Source organism: Dipodomys ordii, unplaced genomic scaffold (genome assembly GCF_000151885.1).
Source record: "Dipodomys ordii isolate 6190 unplaced genomic scaffold, Dord_2.0 Scaffold67, whole genome shotgun sequence".
NCBI lineage: Eukaryota > Metazoa > Chordata > Mammalia > Rodentia > Heteromyidae > Dipodomys > Dipodomys ordii.
The window spans coordinates 10,947,057-10,949,608 of record NW_012267283.1 but is presented as its reverse complement, the minus strand read 5'-3'; the positions used below and the strand labels follow the sequence as shown (position 1 = coordinate 10,949,608).

At 49.5% G+C, this 2,552-nt stretch overlaps 1 protein-coding gene across 1 annotated transcript in view; it reads right to left on the bottom strand.

The window, feature by feature from the left end:
- The window catches only part of Trim14 (tripartite motif containing 14), a 33,667-nt gene extending 32,315 nt beyond the window's left edge, over window positions 1-1,352 (bottom strand). Inside the window, exons 1-2 of the mRNA XM_013023246.1 lie at window positions 1,338-1,352; window positions 150-245 (exon numbers count right to left, since the gene is read on the bottom strand). Coding sequence (XP_012878700.1) covers window positions 150-245; window positions 1,338-1,352 — 111 coding nt within the window. The remainder of the gene's footprint in view (window positions 1-149; window positions 246-1,337) is intronic.
- Between the last annotated feature and the right edge of the window lie 1,200 nt (window positions 1,353-2,552).

The following is a 2,552-nucleotide window of genomic DNA, read 5'->3' as shown; positions in this document are numbered from 1 at the left end:
AAAAAAAAAAAAAAGGTCCCCAAACCAGAGAAGTCTCAGACCCCATCAACTCTGACTGCCCATTTGAGTTTGGTCTTTATTTTCCCTGGGCAAATGTCACACTAGGGGACACTTGTGTTCCCAGGGGAAATGGGAACATCTCTACTTGCCTTGAGCTTCTCCCCAGCATCTTCTATCTCAGTTATGTTGTCAGCATGCTGCTGCTTCTTGGTGGCCAAATGCTGCAAACATTCTTGGATGAGCTTCTGATGGGAGGGAAGGAAAGAAAAAGCTGAAACACCATGTCATCCAGATAACAAGCGCTCATCTCCCCTCACCTGGGCTCTTTTTCAGAGGAGGTATCTGAGACTTGGAAGGTCTTGAGTCTTGCCTAGTAGTGTAGAAGATGGAGGATGAGCTGGGCCTCAGAGGGCCATGCCAGAGATTCCTCAGGTCTGGAGGGTCTCTCTTCCACCTTCCTAATCTACTTTCTGAAGCTCCTATGTTTTCAAAGGTCTGCTCTCTTCCCCATCCCCAAGAAGTGTGGCAGCCACAATCTAGCTTTGTCTTCCTTACAGCTGGCCTTCCAGTGGCTATTGGGCCTGACCCCAGACTCTTCCTGGGGACCATGAGGGACAGGCACTCAGAAGCCTTTGATGAACCAAACAATTACTAGGACCTGCCAATGGCCATTGGAAGGCTGAGGCCCCAGGCAAATGATAACAAGCAACAACTCCAAAGTGAGAGGAGACCAAAGGGACCCAGCTCTGAGTCCCAGCTCTGCTCCCTCACCTGTGTAAACCTCTGTCCTGGGAACTAAAGGAGGGATTGATTGGCCAATGGAGGTGCTCAACATGGGCTGATGTGTCATCTTAACCTCCAACAAACCTTCCCTATGAAGTGCACAACTTTGTTTATGCTGGTGCTAGGGCGTAAACTCTGGGCCAGGGTGCTGTCCCTTAGAGTTTTTGCTAAGGAATGGACCACTTGAGCCACAGCTCCATTTCTGTGCACAGCTTTGTTTAAAGGATGGGGTAGACCCAGGAGAATGGTCATAACTCAAGCATAGCTTGGCCTTGGCTTGGAGAAGTGCACCCTGAGTATGGTAACTCAGAAGCCAGCTCCTGTTCATCACAGACCAAGAACATCCTAATTTCCAAGTGGCCATGCCCTCCAGCCATAGGTCCTTCTACCTCAGCACCTGCTGACACCCTACGCAAACTTTCAGGACCAGTTCCGATGGCCACCTCCCCTACCCAGCCTTCCAGGGTTTCCTATTTGTTCAACTGACCACTGCCTTGGACCCTCTAGTTACAGTGATTACTCCCCAATTACTGTCACTGTCCTCTCCCAGCCACCTCCTCCTGATCCATGGCACAAGTATGTGCTGAATGGATGTTTGATGATGGATATGTGGATAGGTGAGTGGGCACGCAGATGAGAAAAGGCTGTATATAAGTAGAGGTGGGTAGACAGATGGAAGATAGAACAACTGTGGGAGACTCTTGAAACATTTCTAGAAGCAGGCTTGTTAACTCAGGCTTTTTTTTTTTTTACTGGTACTGGGATACTGGGATTTGAATTCGGGGCTAGCACTCTACCACTTGAGACATGCCTCTAGCTAACTGCCCCCCCCATTTTTTTTTCTATTTTGGAGATTCTAGCAGATTTTTCTGCCCAGGCTAGCTTTAAACCCACAATCCACCAGATCTCAACCTCCTGAGTAGCTAGGATTACAGGCTAGGAGCTATTATCACAGCTATTTTATTTTATTTATTTTTGGGGGGGTCCGGTTGTGGGGCCTGAACTCTGGGCCTGGGCACTGTCCCTCAGCTCTTCAGCTCAAGGCTAGCGCTCTACCACTTGAGCCACAGCGCCACTTCCGGCTTTTTTCTTTTTGCTTATGTGGTGCTGAGGAATCGAACCCAGGGTCTCATGCATGCAAGGCAAGTGCTCTACCACTGAGCCACCTTCCCAGCCCATTTGATAACTATCAAAAAAGGCAGGTTCTGGAGGTTCTTGAACCCAAGATTCTACAAACAGCCTGATTTCACCTTGCAAGTTGTGACAGCAAGTCATTCTGAGCAGGATGGGGTCTGCAGGATGTAATGTCCTGAGGGCATAAGGTAGAGTTCATTGTGGACTTCTTAGGGGTGGCAGCACACCTGTTTCTGTTGACATAGAGGGCGTCTAGCCCAGACTTCATGAAGCCCAGAGAGAGGGGAACTTAGCCCAGTGCCTCCCACCCAGTGGGCCACAGGCTGGAACAGAAATCCAAAGACAGGGCTGGGAAGGTGGCTCAGTGGTAGAGCGCTTGCCTTGCATGCCTGAGGCCCTGGGTTCAATTCCTCAGCACCACATAAGCAAAAAGAAAAAAGCCGGAAGTGGCGCTGTGGCTCAAGTGGTAGAGTGCTAGCCTTGAGCTGAAGAACTCAGGGACAGTGCCCAGGGCCAGAGTTCAAGCTCCACGACTGACAAAAAAAAAAAAAAAAGGTCCCCAAACCAGAGAAGTCTCAGACCCCATCAACTCTGACTGCCCATTTGAGTTTGGTCTTTATTTTCCCTGGGCAAAT